Source organism: Vigna unguiculata, chromosome 7 (genome assembly GCF_037176805.1).
Source record: "Vigna unguiculata cultivar grain cowpea cultivar isolate G323 ecotype 2 chromosome 7, ASM3717680v1, whole genome shotgun sequence".
Taxonomy (NCBI): Eukaryota; Viridiplantae; Streptophyta; class Magnoliopsida; order Fabales; family Fabaceae; genus Vigna; species Vigna unguiculata.
This window is the reverse complement of record NC_140798.1, coordinates 45,023,869-45,050,968: the sequence shown is the minus strand read 5'-3', so window position 1 is coordinate 45,050,968 and position 27,100 is coordinate 45,023,869. Positions and strand designations below refer to the sequence as shown.

General features: G+C 32.4%; 5 protein-coding genes and 1 non-coding gene across 11 annotated transcripts; 4 read left to right on the top strand and 2 right to left on the bottom strand.

Moving 5' to 3' along the window:
* Positions 1–151: 151 nt before the first annotated feature.
* LOC114190096 (Leucine-rich repeat (LRR) family protein) lies at positions 152–2,053 on the top strand. The gene has a single exon (XM_028078863.2). The coding sequence runs from the start codon at positions 634–636 to the stop codon at positions 1,822–1,824; it is 1,191 nt and encodes a 396-aa protein (XP_027934664.1). The 5' UTR covers positions 152–633; the 3' UTR covers positions 1,825–2,053.
* Positions 2,054–6,144: 4,091 nt separating this feature from the next.
* On the bottom strand, positions 6,145–6,217 carry TRNAE-CUC (transfer RNA glutamic acid (anticodon CUC)). Its single transcript has one exon. It is a non-coding gene; the product is annotated as a tRNA-Glu (tRNA).
* Positions 6,218–6,262: 45 nt separating this feature from the next.
* Positions 6,263–8,823, top strand: LOC114190090 (ribosome biogenesis protein). Of its 3 annotated transcripts, none has more exons than XM_028078853.2 (7): positions 6,263–6,354; positions 6,497–6,556; positions 6,955–7,099; positions 7,186–7,238; positions 7,466–7,515; positions 8,264–8,412; positions 8,507–8,823. In XM_028078853.2, exons 3-7 carry the CDS (start codon positions 7,086–7,088, stop codon positions 8,703–8,705), a joined length of 465 nt encoding a protein of 154 aa, XP_027934654.1. In that variant the 5' UTR covers positions 6,263–6,354; positions 6,497–6,556; positions 6,955–7,085; the 3' UTR covers positions 8,706–8,823. The 3 variants fall into 3 exon arrangements, with proteins under 3 accessions (XP_027934654.1, XP_027934655.1, XP_027934656.1); XM_028078854.2 differs by having other exon boundaries at positions 6,941–7,099; XM_028078855.2 differs by having other exon boundaries at positions 6,318–6,354; positions 6,959–7,099.
* Positions 8,824–10,274: 1,451 nt separating this feature from the next.
* SEP1 (stress enhanced protein 1) lies at positions 10,275–12,678 on the bottom strand. Its single transcript, XM_028079027.2, has 4 exons — positions 12,459–12,678; positions 12,274–12,375; positions 11,116–11,291; positions 10,275–10,602 (listed from the first exon to the last, which is right to left on the bottom strand). The coding sequence occupies exons 1-4, from the start codon at positions 12,502–12,504 to the stop codon at positions 10,498–10,500; spliced, it is 429 nt and encodes a 142-aa protein (XP_027934828.1). The 5' UTR covers positions 12,505–12,678; the 3' UTR covers positions 10,275–10,497.
* Positions 12,679–13,972: 1,294 nt separating this feature from the next.
* Positions 13,973–19,876, top strand: LOC114192076 (sodium/proton antiporter 2-like). 3 transcript variants are annotated; one of them, XR_003606059.2, is made up of 11 exons: positions 13,973–14,336; positions 14,739–14,915; positions 15,049–15,177; positions 16,233–16,409; positions 16,931–17,037; positions 17,566–17,686; positions 17,841–17,902; positions 17,999–18,301; positions 18,826–19,120; positions 19,221–19,444; positions 19,597–19,876. XR_003606059.2 is itself a non-coding variant. In XM_028081650.2 (10 exons), the coding sequence occupies exons 1-10, from the start codon at positions 14,097–14,099 to the stop codon at positions 19,335–19,337; spliced, it is 1,728 nt and encodes a 575-aa protein (XP_027937451.1). In that variant the 5' UTR covers positions 13,973–14,096; the 3' UTR covers positions 19,338–19,712. The 3 variants fall into 3 exon arrangements, 1 of the variants encoding a protein (XP_027937451.1); XR_003606058.2 differs by having other exon boundaries at positions 19,562–19,876; XM_028081650.2 differs by having other exon boundaries at positions 19,221–19,712.
* Positions 19,877–21,651: 1,775 nt separating this feature from the next.
* Positions 21,652–27,064, top strand: LOC114190476 (lipase 1). 2 transcript variants are annotated; one of them, XM_028079373.2, is made up of 9 exons: positions 21,652–21,913; positions 22,043–22,162; positions 22,851–22,991; positions 23,307–23,417; positions 23,507–23,650; positions 23,722–23,762; positions 23,858–23,934; positions 25,561–25,656; positions 26,565–27,064. In XM_028079373.2, the coding sequence occupies exons 1-9, from the start codon at positions 21,743–21,745 to the stop codon at positions 26,885–26,887; spliced, it is 1,224 nt and encodes a 407-aa protein (XP_027935174.1). In that variant the 5' UTR covers positions 21,652–21,742; the 3' UTR covers positions 26,888–27,064. The 2 variants fall into 2 exon arrangements, with proteins under 2 accessions (XP_027935174.1, XP_027935175.1); XM_028079374.2 differs by lacking the exon at positions 25,561–25,656.
* The last annotated feature ends 36 nt before the right edge of the window (positions 27,065–27,100 follow it).

Here is a 27,100-nt window from a genome sequence, read left to right as displayed (position 1 = left end):
ATATTATAATATAATATGATGCATATTTAAAAATAATACGTACACATATTATTAAACAATTGATTTTTACTAAAATTACTTATATTTATATTTATAACTAAAATTTAATTATTTTTATTATCATTACAAAATAAATAAATCCCCTTACACATAATGCATGTATTTCAACAATAAAGTATAACAAACTATGATAAGTTATTACGTTTCATAAATTTTATGAAATTATTTATCTGATTAATTGTCATAACATTATTAATTGATTTAGATGTTATTATTAGTGTATTATTATAAAAGAGTTACAAATAGATAATGTAAATAAAAGAAAAATCATTTCTCTTGTTAATACTTCATTTGTCTTCTTTATATATATCTTCTCTTAAACCTCCCGTTCTGGAACATAGCACCTTTCTCCCCTCTCCTTCCATGTCCAGCTGAGGCATCCACCTTCATTTTTTTTAGCACTGAAAAACCAGACATTGTACCTCAACCGTGGCCCTTCCCTCCTAAATTTCTCCAATCATTCAAAAACCCAACCACACTCCAACCCCACCACAACACAACACAAACCAACTCCTTAAAAATTAACATCATTCTTAACCATCTCTTTGTCAGAAACCACACACTAAATCCAATATGCAAATCCTCTACCTCGCCATCATTTCCCTCTCTCTCCTTCTCTTCCACAACACAAACACCTTCATCCTAGTCCAAGCCCTCACCTCGCCCTCAGACATTGCAGCCCTCAGAGCCTTCAAGGCCTCGATCAAACCCTCCTCCATCGCACCCTGGTCCTGCCTCGCCTCATGGAACTTCACCACCGATCCCTGCTCAATACCTCGCCGCACCAGCTTCATCTGCGGCCTCACCTGCACCGCTGATTCCAAAACTATCAACCAAATCACTCTCGACCCAGCAGGCTACTCCGGCACACTCACCCCCCTAATCTCTCAACTCACACAACTCACCACACTTGACCTCTCCGATAACAACTTCTTCGGCTCAATCCCCTCTTCAATCTCTTCCCTCTCCAACCTCCAAACCTTAACCCTCCGATCCAATTTCTTCTCAGCCTCAATTCCTCCCTCCATAACCACTCTCAAATCACTCCAATCTCTTGATTTTTCACACAATTCTCTTTCTGGGTATCTTCCAAACTCTATGAACTCCCTCGCCAAACTCCGTAGACTCGATCTCAGCTTCAACAATCTCACCGGTTCAATCCCCAAACTCCCACCCAACTTGCTCGAACTCGCGATCAAGGCCAATTCTCTATCTGGGCCTCTCCAAAAACAGAACTTTCAAGGGATGAACCAGTTAGAAGTGGTGGAGCTAAGCGATAATGCCCTCACCGGAACGGTGGAATCCTGGTTCTTCTCTTTACCGTCGCTGCAGCAGGTAAACTTGGCCAACAACACCTTCACGGCGACGCAGATCTCGGGACCACGCCCGGCCCCCAGCAGCGGCAACCTCGTTGCCCTCGACCTTGGGTTTAACAGAATCCAAGGCTACGCTCCCGCGAATCTCGCCTCGTTTCCCGCGCTGTCGTTCCTGTCGCTTCGCTACAACGCGCTACGTGGCGCGATCCCTGTGGAGTACGGGCAAATGAAGTCCATAAGGAGGCTCTTCCTCGACGGAAACTTCCTCCTCGGAAAGCCGCCGGCTGGGCTTGTCGCCGGCGGCACGGAGGTCACCGGAAGTCTGGGGGACAATTGTCTGAAGGAGTGTCCAAGGTCATCGCAGCTGTGCTCGCCGGCACAGAAACCAATCTCAGTTTGCAAGCGAGCCTACAGTGGTAGACCAACACCGATACCTGTTGTCGGTTAAAATAAATTAAAAAATTAAACTATAAATAGATAGGTTTTTGTACTTTTTTTTTAAAAGGTTTTTGTTAGAAGTGCGTTACTAGTGAATAAAAGATGATGGTGCCAGTAAAGTATAGAGAGTGAGAATGGTAATGCAATAGTGTTCATACTTTCCCTGTTCTTGCGAGGATGACGTTGACATCTTGAATTTTTAAATAATTTAGATTACAGCTATACCACACAAATGAGAACACATGTGCATGATACAGTGTTGTGCATTGATTTAGTTTGAAAGGTTTAGATGCGAAGTTTGTGATGGGCCCAGCAGCGTCCACGATGAGAGGCCCATATCTGTTGTGGAGTTGAAGGAAGCCCCGTCCCTTCCACCGACTACCCGTCAAAAACGTCTCCGTCAAAAACGTCTATACATCTTATGAACAAAAAACAAAACCATAAATAATCACACTCTCCCGCTTTATTATTTTTCCATCACGTGTTTTAAGACAAGTAATGTATTATATGCACAATCTTATTTTAGTTAAAATAATTGAAATTTGATTCACATCAACTCATACTCGATTGGTTTAATTATGCCTTTGGTTCCCATTTTGGAGTCAAAATCTCAAAATGGTATCCAAATTTTTAATTATGCCTTTGGTTCCCATTTTGGAGTCAAAATCTCAAAATGGTACCCAAATTTTTAAAAGTCTCAAAACGTTGACGCCGTTAGAGGGAGTGTCACATGTCAGTTCCTCGATTTTTTGAATTTTTTATTATTATTTTTTTTGAATTTTTATTTTATTTTTAATTTTTTTTTTTAAAATAAAAAAATTGCCACGTGTCAAGTTGTCATCGTGCCACGTGGCAGTGACAGTGACACATGTCAGTATTACACCACGTGTCATTTTCTTAGTCTCAATTTGGTCCCTTTATTTTAATATGTCTCAATTTAGTCCCAATTTTTGTAGAAATTAGCAATTTTGTCCCTCTCCAAATTGAAATCAAATTTAATTTCTGTATAAATGTACACAAATATTTCCATCAAAATTGATATTTCAAGTAAATATTTTTAATCAAATTAAGTTCATTTAATTAATATTTTACATTGAACTTTATTTAAAATGGTTTAAAAGTTGTTAATAGAAAATAATGTTAATAGAAAAAAATTCTTAAATTACCTAGTTCATGTTACAATAAAACACATATAAATTTAAAATTTTTAAAAATTTTAAGTAAAGTTGAATGTGAAACATAATTTTAACTAAACTTAGCTATGTTAAAAATATATAATAAAAATATCAATTTGAATACAAATATCAAATTTAATAAAAATATTTGTATAACATTTATATAAAATTAAATTTTGTTTCAATTTGAAAGGGGACAAAATTGCTACTTTTTACAAAAATTGTGACTAAATTGAGATAAATTAAAATAAAGGGACCAAAATTGAGATTAACAAAATGACACGTGGTGTAATACTGACACGTGTCACGATGACAGCTTGACACGTGGCAATTTTTTTAATTTTTTAAAAAAAATTCAAAAAAAATAATAAAAAAATTCAAAAAATCGAGGAACTGACACGTGGCACTCCCTTTAACGGCGTCAATCTTGACTTAACGGAAAGGGCAAACGTGAGACGTTTCAACAAAAAAGGGGACCATTTTGAGACTTTTAAAAATTTGGGTACCATTTTGAGATTTTGACTCCAAAATGGAAATCAAAGACATAATTAAACCTACTTGAGTGAGAGAGCTATTTTGTGACCACTTCGCATTTGAGCTACATTATTCTCGTAGAGCTACTGAGATTTACTAGGTGGAATTAAATAAATATTGATGCTGATTTCATTTAAAAAAATATTGGTAGCAAACGAACTGATACGACTATCATAATATTATTCTCATATTCGTGAATATTGATATTTACAAAAGTCTAATTTAAATTAAAAAAATAATAATTAAAATATTAATACATTAATTTTAAATTACTTATTTTTATAAATTAATTATAAAATATTATACATATTTGTTTCAAATAACTGTTTATATATATTGATTTAAAATTTTAGTATACTTATAAATTTTAGTTATGATATGACAATTTGTCGTTATTTTCTTACAAAATTTTATACTTTTATCAATAACTATACTCTAATGAATTATAATCTAAGAATTTATATAAATTATCAAAATATATTATAGATTGTTATTTAATACGTCTGGAACAAATAAGTGAAAAATATAAAATAATTATACCCCAAAAGAAAGTATAAAACAAGTGAAAAATCTTTGTAAATCTTTGTAAATTTAAATTTATTTAGACTTTACCTAAAATTTGAATTTATAATTAAAATAAATTATTAAATATTTTTAGATTTTTTAAAATATGAGTATTAAAAAAATATGCAAATATCCATATATATATATATATATATATATATATATATATTAATTATGGTGTGTTTACATGATTTATGTAAGAAAATGCAATGTTTATTATTGTGTGTTTACATTATTGATTACTGTTATAATTTAATAAAAAGTATATTTAATTTGATATAAGATGTGGGACCAGAGTTAAAATAAATCTACATTCCTTTAATAAAATGCAATTAATCTCAATTGGTTATATTTTTTTATCTAATATTAAAACAAATCAATCATCTTTAAAAATATAACTAGTATAGTACATACTTTTCTCAACAAAAAGATTTATTTTATAATCACACCTCAATTGAATTAATTCAATCAATATTAATTTAGTTTAAATTAGGTCCATTAAAAGCTAAAAATTTAAAAACTTTATTTTCCTTACCCAATTATTCCCATTTCACACTAGAAATCTTGGAGAACTAAGAACCTTACTTCCTATGAATCTCATCATAAGCACATTTTGCATTACTATTGACAATTTCAACAATTAGTCATATAAAGAATCAAAACGAGCAAATTGAACATTTTACCAATGGTGCAATAAATTTTCACTAAAATTGAATAGATAAATATATATTTTAAATTATAGCGTATGAATAATTTAAGTTTGAAAACACAGTTTTATATAAAAAATATCATGTTTCAATCATTTAATAACCATTTCACTGAGTCAATAGAAGAGTCAACTGGTATTTAATTGAAAAATATAATTTTTTTTAGTATTCAATAGGTAAAGTAAATATTAAATTAAAAATTCTCAAAATTATCAAAAGCTTAAAATATAATTAAATATTGAATTTAATTATTTTTATGATTTTGTGTATAAATTAAATATGTTAATAAATAATATATATATATATATATAATTTTAATTTATAGAATTAGCAATTGTTTTAAAATGACATTTATATCTATTTTCTATTTTGATTACAGTATTTCTAATTCTATTAGCTAACTTATATAATTTTTTAATAATATTTTAGAATGAATAAATAAAATTTATAAAATTAGAAAGTGAAAATTAAATTAATTTATCAAACAGTATACATTACTAGCAAGACAAAAATATTAAAAATATTAAATTTATTTAATCATTGTGAATGAATATATTTGTCTTCTTTTTCACACATTTAAAATTTATAAATTGTTCATAGATATGATATAATGGTTGACTTATATCTATATTAAAATAATGATCACAAATGTATTAGAACTTAAAATAATATCATTACTTATATAATGTTTATGTTCAATTTAACATTCAAATCTTAAAAAATAAAGAATAATACATAATATAACCATGATATTTTAATTTTTTTGGCAAATTTTATCTCATATCTAAAATCAGTTATATTTTTTAATTGTATTTAATAATAATATATTTTATTAAAAATACCTTTTAATATTAATATGATTTCTTATAGTCAGTCATATTTGTTATACTAGAATTTTTTTGTGGTAAATTTGATCTCATATCTAAAATCAAATATATTTATTTAATTATATTTAATAAAAATGTTTTTTATTAAAATGATTCCTTATAGTCATATTTGTTATTCGCAATCTTATTAACTTTGTTTATCAAAATAAGATATTTGATCAATTATAAGATTATTAGATATTATTTTGTTTGAGTTTGTGTTCTTAATTAACTTTATTTTAACACTTGTTTAAAACAATTACATAAAATATATTTTATTAAAAAAATATATAATAATTTAAATATTTTTTTAATAAAAATAATAAAACCTTATTATTTAATTATATAAAATAGATTATTTATATTAAATTATAATTATACTTTTATAAATTTAAATTAATGTAATAAATATATTATAATTTTTAAATATGTAATAAATGCTCAAAATATCGAGGAGAAGAAACTTAACATCTAAAAAAATTTATTCCGTTGCCGGGACTTGAACCCGGGTCTCTCGGGTGAGAGCCGAGTATCCTAACCAACTAGACTACAACGGAATTTTAATTTTATAAATGAATATGTTTTAAAGGATTAATGTACGGAAAAGTGAAAAGAAAGAAAAGAAAGGTTTATATATTTGGGATTCTGTGGTTTACCTAACAGACGCCGCATCTCCTTCGACCCAGATACAAAAGTATGCTTCTTCTTTCTAGTGTAAAAATTATTTTTGATGCAATCTTTCTAAGAAAACTCTGAATTCTGTATCAGTTTTCTTTCTTTACAATATCAGATTGATAAATGAATGTTTCACTCTTCTCTACTTTTGTTATCCACAGTTGCCCTTCCTTTGGTGCAGACTAAGAGAACAAAGAAGACAGGCATTGTCGTGAAATATTGTAAGTTTTGTAGTTTTGTAATCAATTTGTTAAAGGATTTTGTGTCCCTGGACGGATTAACCTTTTCGTGATAATGGTATTAAGCCTTGCAACGAATCCTTACCGGCATCTGAAGGAAGGGTATTTGTTAAAGGATCTTGTGTCCTTGTACGAACTGTTAATCTTTTTGTATTTCCAAATCACATTTCAATTAAACAATAGTTAAGCATCACGGAATAATAATGGTACTGTGTTGGATTCATCAAATTGGTGTAAGCACTAATAGGATGTATATGTAAATATCCTGGACTTTATATAAAGGGTTTGCTGTTGATTATGCATATTTTGTTCAAAGATTTTAATGTATACTTGGGACAGTCTTGCTAAAGTAATTGCTATTTGGAGTGCATTTTGCATAGGTAGTGAGATCATTTGGGGCCGTTAGCTGAAAGTTGAGTCGAGATCATTGTCTGTGGAGAGATACCCAAAACACTAAAACCACATCGTCTGTTCTGTCTCTGTTCCTGTTCCTCTTCAGATTTTGCAGCAAATGGGCAAGAAAAAGTTAATGCCTTTCCTCTTCGTACCTTTCTTCCACTTCCCATTTCTTTTTTAGTTTCAGTTTCTAATCACTGTTTTCACATGTACAGGTCTGACTCAAAGTCCGGCCTCAGGTTCCAGAAGAAGATCCAATTTTATTCCAGTATGTTTCCGGATTAATTTCTGAATGTTTTTTCTACTTTTTTTTTTTAACAATACAGCAAAACTATTTAATAAGTTTATTGAGAAAATTAAATAAAATGTTGGATATTGTTCTATCTGTTTGTTTGTGTTTAACTGTAAAGTTTTATTGAGTGGTGGTTTGGTATTACGTGTCAATTTCTGTTCTAAGTTTCAACCCTTCTGATCAAATTTCTTTTGTTATTGCAGAGGTGAAAGCTGTTGTCTCCGTGAGGGCCCCCCTAAAGTCTATTTTGAGGGTGAGAATTTTATTTCAACTCTATTCTTACTGGTCTCAAGATGGATTGATTGAACTGTGGAAGGACTTTATCATTTTTATTGGTTTTAATGTATTGTGTTGGACAAATACCTGGGCACTCTTTCCTCTCTCTCACACTCATAATTAAGCATTCTTTCGATTTTGCTGAAAGAAATATTCAGAGGATGTCAAAATATTGTTTGGTGTGCAATTAACACCCATGTGATTTGACAAGAAGTCACAGAACTCAAATAACACTTTCAGGAGTTCCATTCGTTGCTTGCCATGTTGATTCAAATAAAAAATGATGAAATAGGAGAGAACTATATGTGTTGCTAAGAGTGTAATGGAAACCAACCGAGTATCAACTAATATAACTAACAATCAGTAACAGGAGTTTCTGAATTTCATTTTTTAAACATCATTTGTACTCTTTGAAAGTATGTGGTGATAATGTTGTTTACAAGGCACTGGATGCATTGGTTACCTGTCTAATATTGATTTACAAAGCACTTTTTATATTTGACATGAATGGAATTTTATAATATAATAATTTTTATGTTTTCTCTCTTAATAAACTATCTTTTGTGAACTATCTTGAACTAGTGATTCATCTCTTATGTCCTGGAGATACGATTGCTGTGCTGTTGTACTAACTGAATCATGTTCTTTTGGAGATACATGCTCCAGCACTTTTATCGATTTTATTAGTATTGTTGATTTTATGAAATGTTGTTGTCTTCTATCAGAAAAAGAGCAAAGTACAAAGACGGCAAAAGAAATTGGAGGCATATAACCTATCTTCACTTTTAGAGGCCCTTCCTGAGGTGAAACCATCAAAGAAAACAGGTCATGAGAATGACTCGAAACTTAATTGTAAATCAAGGCAGACGTTGGTGTGAGTGTTTCTCATTGTTATTTAAATATTGCATTGCCAACTTCTCATCTGATATGTATAATTGTATTTGTAACCCATTGTGCTTGCTCATTAGGTTGAGGGAAAGAGATCGATTTTCTGCTGTTTTTAAGGATCCTAACTTTCAAGCAGATCCCCTGTCATCCATTCAGCATTATTTACAGAAGACACAACCAGTTGTAGAGGAACAGCCTAAGAAAAAAGCGAACAAAAATGGATCCAGAAAGAAGAATAAATCAAAGGCTCTGACTGGACTACAATCTATGGAAATTTAGTCATTGTGTGGCTCCTATAGTTATCTGTTTTTTTGGAAGGTCTTTTCATAATCATATTACTTATGTGAAACGTTAGGTACTCGAATTATGAATAAAAAATCAATGGCTATTGTGATTAGTCACTATTTTGATATTAGTGTTGGGAGATATTGGAGAGATTTGGGACATATAACTTATAACCAAATTTATATAATGAATCATGACATTCTTCAATCTAAAATAGTAAAATAGGCTTTAGGTCTTTTCTCTGAATATGTCATCCTTCTTTTGTAATATTTAATATATGACTTTAACTTATAATAAACTTCTTTTCAATTGCGAATCCTTTTCACATTGTTTGTACTCTTGCTTGACTAGAAACATTCTTCACCCAATCCATTTTAGGACTCATGAGTTGGTAACCAAAATCAACTACTCTCATATTCATTCATTCATTGATTTTTTTTTTTTTTTATGAGAAATTGTATGCGTAGAAGGCATGCATTGCTTATATGAAAATTAATGTATTTATATAACATGAGTAAAATAGAAAGATGTATCAAAAGTTATCAGATAATAACTAATAAAAATAATGCTAAAATGACAGACTTATTTTTTATTCCTAACAATTAACATAACTTTTATTTAACGCAAAATAACAAACAAATATAATATACTTTGGATGTTAATTAGTTTTAACAATTATATATTCAACACTCTTTGATTTTGGAACCATAAACTTTTAAGTTTTTGTCTCAGGTATTTGGATTTAGCTTTTAGAAGTACTTTGGTTAAAATGTTAGTACTTTGATTATTTATTTTGCAGTATAGTAATTTCACTTCCTTTTGAAATTTTCTTAGGACAAAAATTCTATCTTAAAATGTTTAATTTTTTCATGAAATACCGGATAATTGAAAATTGAAATTCCAGTTTTATTATTCAAAAAGTCTGATTCACATGAAACTTCCTACATACATAATTTTTGTTATGAACATTGAAGCTTCTTAAAAGGAAGAGAAGAACTGTTTCAAATTGAGATTGGGACTATAGTTCGATAACTGATGCATCTAACGTTTCAAATCCATTTTTTCGCCACCGCCTTTGACTATTGATGATTTTAAAAATTGTTCAGAAATTTGTTTGTTTAAAACTATGAAGGCCATCTGTGGGTGGGAGTTAATCATGTGCATAACTGTACTTAACATTTGTTAAAGGAAATATGACCAGGATTATGTCAGACTTCCTTGTTCAAAATGTTGTTCAATAGTCAATCAATTCAATGCTCCGTTTCTATATTCTTTACTCAGCAAATTAAAACCTGATCCATCACAGAACACATTATCACTGGTATTCAATGTCATGGAAGTCTAAAAGAGACCCAGCTATCTTTCCCACTTCCTCTTTTTCTAAATCAGATATTTGACAGCTTTGTTTTCCTCACTTTTAGGTTCCACGAACTTGTTTTCATCCCTGAGATGAATGAAGACCTACTAAATCCTCCATTCACACTGGTGTAAGAACCTCTTTGCCAGTCGGGATATGTTCTTACCAAGGAACTGTGCAAGTAAAGTGGACCTGAAGAAAGTAAATTTTTAGGTACAATCAATACTTTGATCTATATGGTGAGAAAGTTCATCTGATAGACACATCTAAGTGGATTGTCATACTTTGACAGTTGTGACTTTTCAGGCTTCAATGCCAATTAATTTTTTCATCAAATAGTACAGAAAAGAATGATGAAATTTTATCTCCAACAACCGAAACCTCTGAGCTTCAGAATTTACAACAAGCACAACGAGTCTAAATATGTGATCAATTCTTTGAGGCTGACTGGAAGATAAAAACTGCTGTCAAGACACCCACAAGTGCTGTTACTGCGAGGGCAACTGTAGGAAGGGGAGTTGCTAGTCCAAAGTTCTGCAAAATTGAGGTACAAAAGTACTTTATTCTTTTGCAACAGATATGTCATAACATTATTCTAAAATCTGTGAAGGGGAGGTACAAAGAGGAGTAAACTTATCTAAGTTTTCAGTCAGTTGCACTCACTTTGAAGCTCAAAACTTTAAATAATTCTATTTAGTTTAAGATTAATCAGAAATGTAAGTGAACTCATAACCATGATTGTGAGCTTTTAAAACATCATAAACTGTTGACAGCATTAGATTATTAATTTATTGACAAAAACTTCAGCTGAATTTACTGGATTTCATAAACACAATAAACGTAGAGAAACAGAGAGAAAAACAAGCATATTAATGTTAGAACATCAAAGTAAACTTTTGACTGGTGTGGAGGTTTTACAAAGGGTTAATCATTTGATGAAAATGATAAATTGGATCATGGCTCAAAGATGCAGACAAGTGCTAGCGGTCCAAGTCATGCCTGAAGTAATAATTCACTAGTTACTACATAGTATATACTGTATCATACCTCTAGGAGTCCTTTCCCAGTGGAAATTTCAACAGTGATGGCTACTGCAAAGCCAACCATGGCCAGCCGGCCTAGCCACACATCCAAACTGTTCCCTTGTTGGGTGCTTTGCTCACATCTTATTGAAACAGGCATTGCTTTGCATGTGGATTTCCTTCCATGATTTCTTCGAATCACTAGAGGCAAGTCAAACAATACTTAGCTGTGTAATCACTAGAGGCAAGTCAAACAATACTTAGCTGTGTAATAACTTAATAAGGACCTTATTTTATTTCAACATTAATTTAGTTTCATTCTCCCCTCAAACCCATAAATGAAGAAAATAACATCATTTGCGTCATAAACACATGGATGAAACTACAAATCCAAGCTTCTAGTTTTAAAAGAGTTTTAGGGCAATCTAAGAACTGACCAGAAGAAACTGGCAAAACCAAAAAGAAAAGAAAGGCAACAATCCTCAATGAATGAATCAACTTCACATAACATTTGTACCACTACCATCTTTTACATCTGCTGCAAATAAGCTAGTTCACAGGCTTAACTCATACAGTCTATCTAAAATAAGAAGCTTTACAAATGTGCAACTTTGCAAGTTTATAACAAATAAAAAAACAAAAAAAATAAAAAGCAAGAGTTTTAGATATCATTTGTGCATTAGCATTACCATCTTTCACTGTTGCCTCAAATTAGCTATTTCACAGGCTTAACTAACGCAGTCTCCAAAATATAGAAATTACAAGATTTCGCAGTAGAACTCAACGGCTAAAATTAAGTCTAGGGTCAAAAGATATGTTAAATAACAAAGGAAGCCGTGGCCTATAGTAACCCTCCTACTGCAAAAATTTAAGAGTAATTTTTCGTCAATTCGAAGCCCGCATAATATGAAATTCCAAGATAGACTACCCCACAAAGAGTTCTAATTTATCCTGAATCCCAACAAACTGATGCAAAACAAATATCCTTTGGTTGGAATAACATCTGAAAAAAGAAAGAAGGAAGAAGCAAAGATCGCCAAGTTACCAGAGCATTCAATTTTGAAGTCAAGGGAAGTAATTATTGTTAAGGGATTCCAGTGACAGTGGCATAATTGAATGCAGTTTTCACATTATAAAGTAAACAAATATGATAAGGAGAAACCACGGGAAGTAGAACACTTACACAGTGGGGAACCAGCGATGAATGATGCTCGAGTTATAATCAAATTCCTATGAGGAAAGTGAGCGGTGGGAGAGTATTTTGGAGCAGTGAAAACACATGCATCTGCGACACATTTTAACCGAGTGTTAGAGATTGAACTTGATACTGCTTCTGATTAAAGGAAAAAGTGATGAGAGAGAGATTACCACGAACAGAGAGAGAAAGAGTAGCAGAGGGTTGAACAAGTGCCATGGTGGTGAATTGCAACTATCTCAATTGTGCGGTGCCTACGAATTTTGCAGTTTAATGTTTATCTCTTGCTTTTGTTGAAGCTGTGTCAGTGGCTCATACTTGTTCCACACCATAACCATTCATTCACGCTCCTTTAAGTCCCACGTGGCCTCTTTAATGATTTTCTTTTACTTGTTAACACCACGGTGTGTATATATATATATATATATATATATATATATATATATATATATATATATATATATATATATATATATATATATATATATATATATATATATATATATATATATATATATAATAGAATTTTGATTTACACATTTTCTTACAATTTTAATTTTATAATTCTTTTACATTGTTTAGTTGTTTTTAATTTCAAAATACAAATAAATTTATAAATTTTATATCCTAATAAAATAACTACTCTTAATAAATAATGATTACCTTGATAAAAATTACAAAATGTTTCCGTTATGCAATTATAGTATTATAAAAATTAATAAAATAATATTTTTCTGTAGATATTTTTTGTAAATTTAATATAATTTTTAATAATATTTTTTCATTTTAATTATTAAATTGATAATCATATTTTTATTATTATTTATTATTGTTAAAAAAATAGACACAAATTATCACACCATATATATATATATATATATATATATATATATATATATATGAAAATGTAAAGGTGAATTTTAAAATATTTAAAAATGCATTAATTAAAAAATTAATTCGAATAATAAAATGTAAAGAAGATATTTCTTTTTTTCTAAATGTCACGTTTTTATGTAAAAGAGCTAAAAAGAGTATATTCATAATTGTTTCTCTTAAATTGTAAATTTTTATATAAACTCATTTTCTTTTTATTAGTGAACGTACATGTGCGATAGTATCTGTGTATCCGAATCTTTTAATTTTATAAGATTGATAATATTTATTTTTAAAAAATATATAATAAATTTTAAAATAATTGTTAAATAAAATAACTATTTAAAAAGATTTTTAGAATAACAGTCATAATAAAAAAAATTAAAAAAAATATTACAGAAAAAATAATTATAAAATAATAATTAAGGATAAAATTAAAAAATAAAAAATATTCACAAAATAAAGAATTTCCTTTGTATACTTATATATGATATATTATTGGTAGCAGAGTTTTGATTTTTTAAGTAGTGTTATCGATTTGAATATGGAAAATACATAATAGAAGAAAGGAGATAAACTTTTTGATATTAAAAGTTGGTAATTAACAATAATTTACGTCATTACAACATGTGTAAACGTAAAAATTGTAATTTTTGAAATTTAAAAATTAATATCAGGCATTGCGACCGAGCAATGCTAATCCACATAGAGCATGTCAAAATCATGGTTCTCGTTCTTGGAATAAAAAAAGTTACAAACAATTTGAAGTTTTTGTTCTTGGAATAAAAAAAGGTTACAAGCAATTTGAAGTAAAAACAAAACATAATCAGGTAATAATGTTATTTTTGGTACTCATGAAACTCCATAGACCCACCCACACCCTGTTGCCTTGTAATCTCATTTTTTGAGGAGAACACCCATTTGGTTGTGTTGCTCGAATGACGACGTTTTCAATTGGGACACACTTGTCCCTGTTCCAGCATTTGCGCAACTCCAAACTTCCCCTCCATGGTCTGTGCACCGTTGAACCTCCACCCTTCTTTGGCTCCTCTTCTTGCAGAACCAGATTCACGGGTCCAATTCCCACGTTGCTCCGTCGCAATGTATTGGCACGTGCTGAAGATAAGGCCAGAGACCCTACATCTTCGCTTCAGACTCAACAAAGTTCACAGTCACAGGTTCTGGCTTCTTTTTCTGTATGACCGAGTAACCAAGTTTCTAGCAATACCCTTTTAGTTGCTGTTTTTATAGTTTACGATATTGGGTATTTGATGCTGGGGTGCATAGTCTGGGTTAAGGGTTCCTCACTTTTACATGAAAGATCGAAATTTTCTGTAGATTGATTGAATATTCAATTCCAACAGTCTTTATTTAGAATCAGTTCTGTTTCATGCAATGACTTTTTTTTATTAAGGAGATAGCTTCACCACTGTAGTGTTTAATGGATTGACCAAATCTTTCAAAAACTAAAAAATAAAAATGGTGGTGGGTTGAACTTTAGTTCTGATACAAGATTAGAGAAACTTCTTGTTGCATGTTAATAATGGTCACACTTCTCTTCACTTTAAAAACGGTATCAGAACTTGACACCGGAATCTGGAAATTGCGATCCCCTCTGTTCACTCGATGAAACAAGCTCACAAGAGTTTGAAGAACGCTACCAGTCTAAGACTGATTCGCTCAAAGCTGTAGCAATATTAGCAGCTGCTGCAACTGGAGCAGTGGCAATTAACCATTCTTGGGTGGCCACCAATCAGGTTCATCAATATCCTCTCTTGGTCTATCCTAATTTTTATGCTGCTCATTTCACAACGAAGTACACGCTTTTGGGAATACATTTCTATATATGCATATTATAATAGTTATTCGTTTTTTGACATTGGTCTGCAGGATCTTGCTATGGCTTTGCTATTTGTACTAGGTTATGCAGGGATCATTTTTGAAGAATCTCTAGCCTTCAATAAAAGTGGCGTGGGACTGTTGATGGCTGTAAGCTTATGGGTGATACGGAGTCTAGGGGTAAATGCCCACATTCTTTTGTTTTTACTTTTGAGTTAGTCTGGATTTAATGTGTCCATTGTCATGCTTTTTAGATTTAGATCGCTGTTTGTTTCATCATGTGTAGAACACTGAACAGTGTGAATTCACTTGGTGCATCTACTCCCGCATATGCATGTGTAAATAACAATTGAAAAAAGATGCTCAAGTGTCTGGTCCATATACCCATACACACTTTTTTCCTTAGTGATTTAGTGTTTATTTAGTCATCTCTGGAAAAGATAAGGAGGCACTTACAAGGATTAGAACAAGGACAATTTCTATGCATGTGGCACCAGTACCATTATGTTCAAAAGTATGACCCTTCCATATCCCGCCTTTATGTAGAAGCACAGTTTCAATGGTGAACTATAGGATGTTATGTTTTCAAAATGCTTTTGAACCTAAATTGCTTTTCTCATCTCATCCAGTATATTTTGATGCAAAGATAAGGAGTTGCTCTCCTCCATCCCCTAACCTTAGCAATAATTTTAAGCTACAATTTGGTAAATGGGGGCAATCTCCCTCTTCCCTTAACTTTTCACATGTCAAAAAAGGGTCTAACTTTGGTTATCCAAATACAACAGTCCATGGAAAAATTATAACACTCAGTTGGACTTCCTTGCCTAAGGAATGTAAGTTGGTTTGATTCAAACTACACATTAGATTTTACCTTGAAGTTTTTTCATATGGGGATTACTTTGTGTTGGTAGCTATTGATGCACATAATATGTTGTAGAAAAATGTAATTTCCAGACCCTATAGTTGCTCTCTCCTTAGTGACAGTATCCCATAATACGACCACTTAATAAATGATAGTTTGCCCCTTGATCTCTTAGCTATAGACACTTGTGACTTGAAAAATATTTGCAGGCCCCAATTATATCCCAATACCCTTTCACTTGTTGAACTTCAACATGTCTAGTCCCTGGTCTGTTTATATGTTTTTAAGTCGGTTTTTATCTTCCTCTTTCTTTCTTTCTTTCAATCGGACTTTCCACTGCTATTTTCTATTTAATTGTATGGATTGTTTATAGGCTCCTTCAACTGATATAGCTGTTTCAGAGCTTACACATGCATCTGCGGAAGTCAGTGAAATAGTATTTTTCTTGCTTGGTGCAATGACCATTGTTGAGATTGTTGATTCTCATCAAGGATTTAAGCTGGTTACTGACAATATAACAACCCGAAATCCACGCCTCCTCCTCTGGGTGGTAAGTTCTTTCGCTACTTTGTGCCTGCATGGCCAACCCTACTAAAAAAGCTTCCTACAGATTCTTTGCAAATTGAGAGTTCTTGGAAATATGATTACGTTAGTTGTTGAACACTACAGTTTGTGGTCAAATTTGGATGATACACACAGCAGGAAAGGACTCAGATTGAAGAGCTCCTTTTCGTAGAAAGATGCTGTACCAATTAGGCTGCACAATATCAACAATTTTTCAAATTTTGATCCTTATAAATGTTGGCATTTTAAGAGAATAAAAGACATCACAAACAAAAAATTACCAAAGGCTTGGTGCACGTTTGCTGCTCGATTGCTTTTGGAAAATAATTGTTCGTTTAAAGTTCTCAAAATTTTATTAAAAACCAATTATTTTTAAAATAAACTGAACCAGACAAGCTCCAAATCCCCCTGCCCCTTCCCCAACTCTAAGTTCTAAATCTTCTGTATTTGTATATCTAACTATTCTGTCTCAACAATGGAAGTTGACACATTAAGTTCAATTTGCAGATTGGATTTGTTACGTTTTTTCTCAGTGCAGTTCTAGACAACCTTACATCCACCATAGTTATGGTTTCCCTATTGCGGAAATTAGTACCTCCATCTGAATATAGAAAGTAAGTGTCTGTTATGTTGTTAACTTCTAGTGTAATGTTTAAGCCATGTGGTGAAGTATTAAACGTGACCATATTTTCTAAAATACCACAGTATTAATAGACTGGGAAGGTTCATCATGCATTGCCTAAGGTTTCATTTCAATCACTAGATTTATAAGCTTGACAGCTCTGCACCTTCCTGGGGAATTTTATACTACAGCACTTTTTTTTTTCCATTCTCTTAAAAATTCTCAATTCTCATTTGAGGAATCTGGACAATTTTTCATCGTGAAACTAATCTTAAGCTTTTTACTTTATTAGTTCCTGCTAGTGCTTGTGGTTTATAGATGATATGAAATGGTGTTAGCCTTATATAAATTTGCAATATGTATTTAGTGATATTTTAGAAGAAGAAAAGTTTTTGAGGGCATAAGGTTTAGAGAGTGAATGAATCTTCTAAGTTTGCAATTTGTAGAATTTTCCAACTATTCCGTGGTTTGGCTACACTTTATCAAATCATCAAGCTGTTGATTTGGATTCTGTTGACAGGATTCTTGGAGCTGTTGTTGTAATAGCAGCAAATGCTGGGGGTGCATGGACTCCTATCGGTGATGTTACAACTACTATGCTGTGGATACATGGCCAAATATCTACAGTTCAAACAGTGAAGGTTATCTGTTGGATATTTTTTCCCGTGTGATTTTTTGTATGCATGGCCAACTATCTACAGCCAAATATTTCCGTGAAACTGCACAATAAATTTATGCTATATGAAATTTGTACTAATAAGTAATATCTTCTGAAATATTCTTTGGTTATTGTAGGGTTTATTTGTGCCTTCAGCCGTTTCTCTGGCTGTTCCACTGGCTCTAATGTCTCTGACTAGGTACTCTATTTACACAACAAAAGTCAGCCATAAAGGTTGATTATTTTGAATAGTGAGATTTAGCTCTGACATGTTAGTTTTTCTTCTTCTGCTCAGCGAAGTTAACGGGAAGGGACAAAATTCTCCCAATGTCTTGGCATCTGAACAAATGGCTCCTCGAGGACAGCTTGTTTTCTCAGTGGGTTTAGGAGCTTTGGTTTTTGTCCCAGTCTTCAAGGCTCTAACAGGTTTACCTCCTTACATGGGAATGCTGCTGGGACTCGGTGTGCTTTGGATCCTCACAGATGCAATCCATTACGGTGAATCTGAAAGGCAGAAGCTAAAAGTACCACAGGCTCTCTCAAGGATAGACACACAAGGAATACTATTCTTCCTGGGAATTCTATTATCCGTTAGCAGGTAATGTGGAAATGTATGTTAATTTTTCTGCTGGGGTGAGTTTTGCACTATTTCCCAGTGTTCAAGCATATAAATCAACGAGAAAATGTCAGCAATATGTCATTGTCCCTTTCAATAGAGGAGGACTTTCTGTGACTCTGGATAAACTTATCCAGAAAGTAGAAAAAAATAAAATAAGCTTCTCCCTTAAACTAATTTATGAAAGCTATCCAATTTATCCTTTTCAAAAACTGATTTTAACTTGTAAAAGATAAGCTTGTTTACCTTTTTTATTCTTATTTGCTTCTTATACAAGTGTTTACAGAAAACTTAAAACTTTGATACCCTAAAAATTTAGTTGGCCTTCCCAACAGTAGTCTTTCTGGAAATATGATATATTACCCGGTTTACCTTCTATTATTATGAAATAGAAAGATCTTTTATTTTTTCCGTATGAACTGTGATTACCTAACATCATGAAATTTCCAATATATTAAGGTTAACTGGTTTTATTTTACCAATTTTACCCGTCTCGTGTTTGGCAGCCTGGAGGCAGCAGGGATTCTTCGAGAAATAGCAAACTACCTTGATGCACATGTTGCTAGCAGTGAACTGATTGCAAGTTCTATTGGTGTCATATCTGCAGTAATAGACAATGTTCCATTGGTTGCTGCAACAATGGGAATGTATGATGTCGTTTCTTTCCCTCAAGATTCTGAGTTCTGGCAATTGATTGCATTTTGTGCCGGAACCGGGGGTTCCATGTTAATTATTGGCTCAGCTGCTGGAGTTGCATTCATGGGGATGGAAAAGGTGGACTTCTTTTGGTACTTACGAAAGGTATTTCCTTCTGTACACATCAGACATCATGATAATTTGACATGATAAAATGTTTGTGTGTAGTTCATAACAGAAGTCATTTATCTCCTTTTTTTTGCAGATTAGTGGCTTTGCTTTTGCAGGTTATGCTGCTGGTATTGTTGCCTATCTAGCACTTCATCAACTCAACATCTCCCTACCAACTCTAGCAGAGGTTCCTTTCCTCTCTGGTTCATAAATAAAAAAGTTCAGAACTCATTTGATTCGGTTTTCATGGCATCAAAAGCAACATTTCCAAAACTAAGATCTTGGTAGACAAGAAGTTATTTAGAGGGAGCATATCAGGTAACTCTAGAGGAAATAAAAACAGCTAATCGTAGTTGATTGAATTTCATTGTTTAGATAAATTTTGCTTAAACTTTCATGCTCTTGATGCATCATGTATGTATATATTTTGTTTAGGACCCTCAAGTACCTTAAAATGTATACATCACCAGGATTCAACATATGGTTCGGTAAACCTCATATTACCAAACACAAATAGTTTGTATTTTCTTGGAGACAAGTTTTGGTGCAATAACCAGATAGCTGCTGTCCTGTGTTCCGGAGGTCACATCTTCAAATATTGAAATTTTTTAAAATTTAATGTGGATGTTCAGTTACCTCCAAGATTGTATATTGTTTAAAATTTAATGTGGATGTTCTAAATGTGTATCCATATAAAGGATCAATAACTGATTTGATCATTTGGCTAGTTAAATATTTTGATTTTCAATATCTGAATTTTAAAATGATGCTGTATAGAATTTTTAATAAATAATTATTTAATATAATTGAAAATCATCCAGGTACATAATTATTGATCAATAATTTTCAGCAATTTGTTTGTAATTATTGATCAATAGTCCGCATTAGCTAGCTTCTTATAATTTTATTCTAAAAAGACAACTCAGATAAGTTGAAGAAAGATTACATCACTTATGTAATGTAATGTTTAAAGAGAAAAATGATTGAAAACAATAAAAATAAATAAATTAAAACTATTGTTTCTTATACGGGAATGGTGAAAGCTTAATAATGTTTTCTAGATTTTTTTTAGTATCTTCACAATTTTTTTATGGAAAAGGTGAATTTATTTAAGTTAAAAAAAATATTAATAGAGTAAATATCACATTAATTTTAATATGATAAAAAATTAACATTTATAATAAATATACCAAATTATCATTTATTTCTAAAAAAGTAATATAAATATTATTAATTATTTAACATCAATGAAACAAAATTTATGCTCTTAATTTGTACAATTCCATGAAAAATATTTCTCTTTCACCCCAACGGATCCTGAATATCAGTGTGTTCCCTCATAGAACATATTTTTGCTCACCCAAACAAATGAGACCGAGAAAAAGAAGAAAATAAATATTTTAATTTTATTATTCTAAAATAAATAAAAAGAGGATCTAATTTTTTTTTCTGAAGCGGGTCCACAAGTAAAACACATGGACCAATAAAAGAGAGTCCTTTATATACACTTAACTTAACAGTTGGTAGAATACACAGAGTAATAGACTTCACTTATTGACGCTTAATAATTCATTATAATATGAATAAATGAAGACAAATATGATTTTGATAACATATTTAATCCTTCTCCACTGCCTTCAAGTGCGCGTGGGTTATGGTCCAACCTTTCTCAGACATTTACATAACTGGTAAACGGTAATTTTGTTGGGTGCCCAAAACCATTTTTTATAAGTACATTTTTTCAATTCCATGAAACTTCCCTTATCAATATGCTTCCACAATTGCAACAAAAATACATCCAACAAACGGAAACTCACAGCACCTAATTTGTTATCTCTTCAGTTGTATTTTTTGGAATATACCAAAATTCTTAGAGATGTAAGTATTTTTTTTTTAGTTTTACCAATTTAAACTATTAGGCTAAAAAATAATGTTTTCAAAAAATGAAGAAATTAAACTGAATATATTTTAAAGGGTTAAATATATTTTTAGTCCCTCAAGTTTAAGTGAATTTTGAAATTAGTCTCTCTTTAAAATTTTATATAAATTTAGTCATTTATCTTTAAAAATGCGTGAATTTAATCATTCTTACCAAATTTTATGAAGTTTATTTGACATTTTAAACGCATTTTGTGATAATATTTGAGTTAACATTGAAGCAAAAATGTTTCAAACTGTGTAAATAATTCAAATACTATCATGAAATGCGCTTAAAATGTCATATAAATTTAATAAAATTTGACTAAAAAAACTAAATTCACACATTTTTAAATATAAAAGATTAAATTGATCAAAATTTTTGATAAGGGACTAATTTCAAGAAAAAAAATATATTTAACCCTAATTTAAATATAAACACGATATTTTACCTGTATCAAAATAATCCGAGAAATTGATGATACGTTACCCCTGTGGCACGTATCAATGAGACAGAATAATAAACAGTTATAGTTATGAGTTGAGAGCTGCGATGTTTCTTACAGTTTTACCTGCAAAAGTTCTGAGAAAAACGCGCTGGGAGAGGCGCGTGGCGGATTATGAATGGTCGAACCTGGAAGCAATATATGAGTGAGAGTTGCAGCAGAGCAGAGGATCACAGGTGGATGCATTTGGGGGATGATGGGGATTCAGAGGTTCTTCCCCACTCTCGCCATAACACTCTCCATACTCTTCGGAAACGGAAACCACGTTCTCAGCTTCGACGGCGGTGGTAGCCACCAAAAACAGCAACCCACGCTGTGCCAAGAGCTCATTATTCCCTCCGGTTACCCCTGTTCCGAATATACGGTACCTACAATCTTTCTCTTCTGAATAAACTTCTTCTGACCTTTCAATCGTGATAGCGTATTCGTTTTCTCTATTCATTTAATCTGAAAATTGAATGACCAACTCCTTTGTTTGTTTTGTTACTCTCAGACTCAAACGAAGGACGGTTTCTTGTTAGGTCTTCAGCGCGTCTCTTCTTCTTCTTCTCTTCGTCTTGGGAACCGTGGAGAACGAGGTCCTCCGGTTCTGCTTCTGCATGGCTTATTCATGGTTGTTCACTTCCTCATTTTACTTTTCGCTTTCCACGCAATTCATGCAATAAATGCGTTGACTAAACTGCAATATGGCGCTTGCTTGCTCCCGTCGATCACATCCAATTTAATTTTCTGGTTTTTAATTTCCCCGTTCTGTTCCTCGTATTGAATCGATTGGCTTTTGACTCAAGGATTTCACGGTTTATTATAAGTCTCCACTGTTTTTTTTTTCTTTCTTTTATTGGTGAAGATCCAAACGGCTTTGTGGTTGATTTGATGTCTAGGAAGTTTCCAAATGGTATTGTAACTGCAGTTCACTTATATATTTGCACAGTTCTTGGACTGTATTTGGGATAGTTGTAAACTTTTCTTCTTTACAACCAAATTTGAAATGAATAAACCCTCAATTTAATCTCAGATTATTACCCACTCTCCTACGGGGTTCTTTAATGGTAAAAACAAAATTATGTAAGTAGTTCATTGACTCCTGGAAATCATTCTATGTAGGTTCCCAAGTATCCAAAGTTAGTAAAAATACATCAGTTCAGGAACTAAAACGATTGATGTGCAATGCTTGAGACATAACTTATATCATTATTTCCTTGAGGACTATTTAGGATATATTCAGGTCGAGACATTTGTATTCATTTTTAAGTTTTAAACTGTTTGATTGAATCTAAGCAGTGATCTGTTGATGCGATCAGGCTGGTGACGCATGGTTTCTAAACACTCCCGACCAATCACTTGGCTTCATACTTGCAGATCAAGGTTTTGATGTTTGGGTAGGAAATGTGCGTGGGACACGTTGGAGCCATGGGCATATATCTTTGTCGGAGAAGAATAAGGTGTATATTTATCTCATCCTTCGTGTTATAAAATTCATTGAGTGTCAGTTAGTTGTTTGTGATAGTTTTTTTTATTTTTTATTATTATTATTTTCATCAAATGGAGCTGATATTTTTATAAAATGTAAACTATTGGAGAATCATTAAGATGAAAGGAGAGGTACTCTTCTTTTCTCTATAGAGTAACTAAGGATGTATTTGATAAAACAGAAAATCTAGCATTGGAAGTTCGGTACTGAAATATTTAGTTTAGTTAATACATTTCACCTTGTCCGTGATGCATGACCAATTGATCTTGGGATGGTTCCTTTGTAGAAATTCTGGGATTGGAGCTGGCAGGAATTAGCCCTGTATGATGTTGCAGAAATGATCAATTACATCAATTCAGTAACAAACTCAAAGATATTTGTAGTTGGGCATTCGCAGGTACTTATTATAGTTGACATTGTCCTTTTCACTTGTTATTTAGCGGTTGCTATATAGCATACGTTTTTTATGTTTCCCATGCTTCATAGGGGACAATTATATCTTTTGCTGCCTTCACTCAACCGGAGATAGTAGAAAAGGTTGAGGCAGCAGCTCTTCTATCTCCAATATCATACTTGGATCATATCAGTGCACCCCTTGTACTTAGAATGGTTAAAATGCACCTTGATAAGGTATTTCTTGCTTTGTTCTATTAGGTTTCACTGCAGAAATGTTCCTTGACATGATTACTGTTTTTTCTCAGATGATTCTTTCCATGGGTATTCATCAACTAAACTTCAAAAGGTTTACATTTTTCTCCTTTTCTTTTGGTTGTATTCATCGATTTATTTTTAATTTAGCAAATGTTCAATTTATTATTTTTCTTATTTCACTTTCAGCGAATGGGGGGCCAATCTCTTGGTTTCCTTATGCGATACCCGCCTAAGTTGCAATAACATGCTCTCATCCATAACAGGTTCATGTCTTTCACACTGGCTCAGTCTATGATTCTTAATTTCAGAGAAGTATTTGATTCAGAGCTCACTATCTAGGCTGTGAATTTTTATGCTGAATTTAGCTGTTTGTTGAGAATGTTAATGCCTTATTCAATTATGACAACTCCACTCTATTGTGTCTTTCAGAGAGCTAAACCGTCTGTTCTATCCAAATAATATTCTCCACATCGTGGAGTTATCTATTACCATTGTCGGTGGGACGACTAAAAGTAAAATGGATTGATTTCTTTGTTTTATGTTGGATCTGTTGTCATACGTTTGTCTAGTTATCCATTAGTGGAGCTGAGTCATCTTGTCTCTCTGATTCATAAATAGACGAGTGTGTATGACATGGGAAGACAAAGACAATTGCTTTCTTTATGCATCTTGAAAGGATTTTTCTCAATCCTTTTTTCCTCCCATACCTCATTAAAGTGTCAGTACTTAGTTAAGATAAGTTGATTTGTCACAGCAAGCATGATACTTCCTATGTCCAAGTGTCAGGAACTTATAATTTGAAACATTTCCGAGTTTGCGAGGGAGTTCAACTTGGTCCAGATAAAAGATTGCAAATTTCTGAATTCGTAAACTGCCTGCCTACTCAGTTTAAAATTGATGGATCATTGAATTGGATGTTATGTGAAATCTGCATCCTCTAGTCTAGAGCATGAAGGGGGTGAGCCCTCTCTGTTAGGACAGAAGGGATGCGACGAATAGTCGGGGAGAGTTTGTCACAAGGGATCTGTTTGTTAAATAGTGGGAATGAGGATGGAAGGATTCATTCAAAGCGTATTACGAAGATTGTGTGAAAGAGGAAACTCTGTGTCGAAGGAAAACTCTTCTAAGACAATTTTTTCTCCTATTTTCATGCCATTTGTTGAATGAAGTTTGTTTCTATCAATTTCTCATCTGCTTTTCTGTTTCACAATGCTCTAAATTATTATATTTATCTAGTTTTGTCAATATTGTGTAGCAAGAGACATGCTTTGACCGAGAGTCAGGCTGTGAAAGTTTACAACTATCTAATTTTATTTTTACTAATCACAAAATTATCAGTAGGGTAATTACAAGTTGGAATTATTTAATTATTTTCATGCATGAACTTTTCATGAATTTGAATTTGTATTTCAGTGTATTGCGTTTGGATTTTGTGTGGGAATCCTTATGTGCGTTATGCCATTATCTGTTATTGAGATGCACCAAAATCATATAATCAGGATAGGGAAAGTTTTCAAGGATAAGATAGCAGAGTAAAATGACCCAATTAAGTGTCTTTATCCTATTGTTGTATCAGCTTGAAAACTATCTTCACTTCCAAATAATTCGTGCCATTGCTCTTGGTTCTCTGAATTTACCTGAAACTCGATATGGTGATTAAGCTGTTCAGATCTGGTTACATTGATGGCCTTGTGAAAGCATATTCTATCTCTATTAGAGCTAATAGATGTAGTCTGCTAACATATTAACTATTTCGTTAACTCATTTTGACCAATTTAATGAGAAGTTGCTCTTTTGGGTCATTCTACAATTTTGAATAGTTTTGCCGTGTTCTTTTCCTTTCTTTTTTGACAAATACTTCTACTCAAGACACTTTGATGAAATGACAGGAAAGAATTGTTGCTTCAACGAGTCACGTGTGGAGTTTTATCTTGAACAAGAACCTCATCCATCATCCACCAAAAACTTGAACCACCTTTTCCAGAGTATGCTTCACTATCTTCATTTGAGCCTTTAATGACATTTTCTTTGTGGCTGTCCCAATTCCCAAGTATGTGTTAATGTTGTTGCTCTTATTTATGTGTACAAGTACTTCTTATCATCAGAGATTAGCCTCTGATCCTGTCTAATAATAATCATAGTATTTGCATGATGCCAAATAGCTAAACTGGCCTTTATAGGGATGGGATACGTAATATTGGAAAATAAGTCTGAACTATGGAAAACAAGGTTTTGTTGTGTACATTAGCCAGGGAAATGAATTTGATAATTAGTCTAAAAGTCAATCATAATTTTTGTTGGTTTATTTTTTTTGTTTGATAGTATTGTTTACCTCTTCGTGAATAGTATTGATCACCTGCGTAGTACTGGGCAAAATGCATCAAAATAGTCCTTGTTCTTTACAAACTGACAAGTAGATTAGCCAGGCAAGTTCTGCTATATTTTCTCTTTTGGTTATTTATATTCCGTTACGAGCATGGGATACATGCTTATGATGTTTTTGACATTCTTAATCTTGCCAAAGACCATACCTGTACAAAAATTCCTACCGACTAGCAACTGCCATCAATTCCTTCTTAACTGGTGGTGAATCAGCAGATGAGTGCACTGAAATTCTTTTATCATATGTTTGATTTATTATGGTATCTAATAGCCCGTGGAACCGGTCCTGCTAAGTGGGAAAAAAGCTTAGGGGATGTTATTAAATATATTATGATTTCCAAGAGCATGTCGTTTGAACTTGTTAGAAATTTCTGTATTGACATTTCAAGCTTTTACCTACTTTCACCCTGGCTTTTTAATACATTTTTTTTTGTTGGTCTAGAAATGAATATTCATTTTATGTGCCATTATTCTTCTTAATGGATCTCTGATGACCTGGTTTGTTCACCAGTGATCCGCAAAGGAACCTTTTCCAAATATGATTATGGACAGCTAAAAAACATGATAGAGTACGGCAAGTTCAAACCACCAAAGTTCGACCTTAGCCGTATACCCGAATCATTGCCTCTGTGGATGGCTTACGGTGGAAACGATGCTTTAGCAGATATAGCTGATTTCCAGCACACACTCAAGGAATTGCGATCCACACCGGAGGTGATTTATCTTGAAAACTACGGTCATGTTGACTTCATTTTAAGCTTGCAAGCAAAACAAGATCTTTATGACCCTATGATTAGTTTTTTCAAGTCAACCGGAAAATTTACTAGTATGTAAAGTTTGCTTCCTTCCGGCACGATGAATGTAATACAATAGTCAGTGGGTTCATAAAGTATTAAACTTTCTGTATAGTCAAATTGTTAATATTGTGTGGGTGGAGTCCACTCCACTGCACCTGCATTTTCTGTGTAAAGAATTTACAGATCTATGAAGTTTGGCATTGCATGGTCACAATTTGTCATTGGATGTTTCCTGCATCCCATCAAATTT